General features: G+C 53.9%; 2 protein-coding genes across 2 annotated transcripts in view; one reads left to right on the top strand and one right to left on the bottom strand.

Annotated features, from left to right (window-relative positions):
- Positions 1-10: 10 nt before the first annotated feature.
- On the top strand, positions 11-696 carry PPTG_10678 (hypothetical protein; the record flags this gene model as incomplete). The annotated part of the gene is made up of 2 exons (XM_008906082.1): positions 11-554; positions 605-696. 2 exons carry the CDS (start codon positions 11-13, stop codon positions 694-696), a joined length of 636 nt encoding a protein of 211 aa, XP_008904330.1.
- Positions 697-815: 119 nt separating this feature from the next.
- Positions 816-853, bottom strand: part of PPTG_10677 (hypothetical protein) — a gene marked incomplete at both ends in the record, with an annotated part of 762 nt that continues 724 nt past the window's right edge. The window contains one exon of the mRNA XM_008906081.1: positions 816-824. Coding sequence (XP_008904329.1) covers positions 816-824 — 9 coding nt within the window. The remainder of the gene's footprint in view (positions 825-853) is intronic.

The following is an 853-nucleotide window of genomic DNA, read 5'->3' as shown; positions in this document are numbered from 1 at the left end:
GCTTGAGGGCATGCAGCTTCTTGTCAACGCGTTCTCTCAGGCGTGGGGCGTAATGGAGACGCACAAACTTCAGTCGTCGACACAGAAAAAGAATGAGTTCGACTCGTGTTTACTGCTACTGAGCGTCATGGTGAACAGCATTGAGCTCAGCGAGGAAAACCGTGACACACTGGCTGCCTCGAGTTGTGGCGGTGGTGCTATGCCGGCTCAAGCTGGCTGTGACCTGTTTGCTCAGTTTTTCACCGAGTCATACCAGCACCTTATCGATAGGCCTGAAGCTCTGGGTACAAGCGGGGCATTTTCAGGCGAGGACAGCGACGACTGGAGTCCGGAGGACGTCATTCTGGGTGGTTGCACGTCGCTTGTACTTGGCTATTTGATGAGAGGCTCTGCCGCTAACAGCACAGCCGTGCTCAGGGCAATGCCGGACGGGTCACCTCGACTGCTCCTCCGTGCGCTTGCTGTATTTGCAGCTTTCCACTCGCAGATTGGTGCGCTGACGCCTGAGGTCGCCAAGTCCGTTCTATTGATTGAGAAAGTGCTCAAGGCAAGTGGTGGAGGTGGCTCAAATGAGAGTGACTTAGTGGAAACGATGGCTTCGAAGGACTCGGTGGAATCGCAATGGAGTGGCGTGTCGACGCCTTCTCTAAGAACTCAAGCAATGAAGAATCTATGCTCGAATCTCGACGACTCTGATGAAGGCGAAGGACTACACGGTCAGACGCAAGAGGAAGTGGCGATGTTGAAGAGGGTGGTTACTTTGGACTCGCAAAACAGCCTGGAGATTGGGATGCGTACTCCAACTCGCTTTCCACTTAGAACACCTGGAAGAAAGAGGGCTCGAGCGAAGTCT

The sequence above is a fragment of the Phytophthora parasitica genome (assembly GCF_000247585.1).
Source record: "Phytophthora parasitica INRA-310 unplaced genomic scaffold supercont2.22, whole genome shotgun sequence".
Taxonomy (NCBI): domain Eukaryota; phylum Oomycota; class Peronosporomycetes; order Peronosporales; family Peronosporaceae; genus Phytophthora; species Phytophthora nicotianae.
The sequence above is the reverse complement of the archived record's forward strand: the minus strand, read 5'-3'. Positions and strand labels throughout refer to the sequence as shown.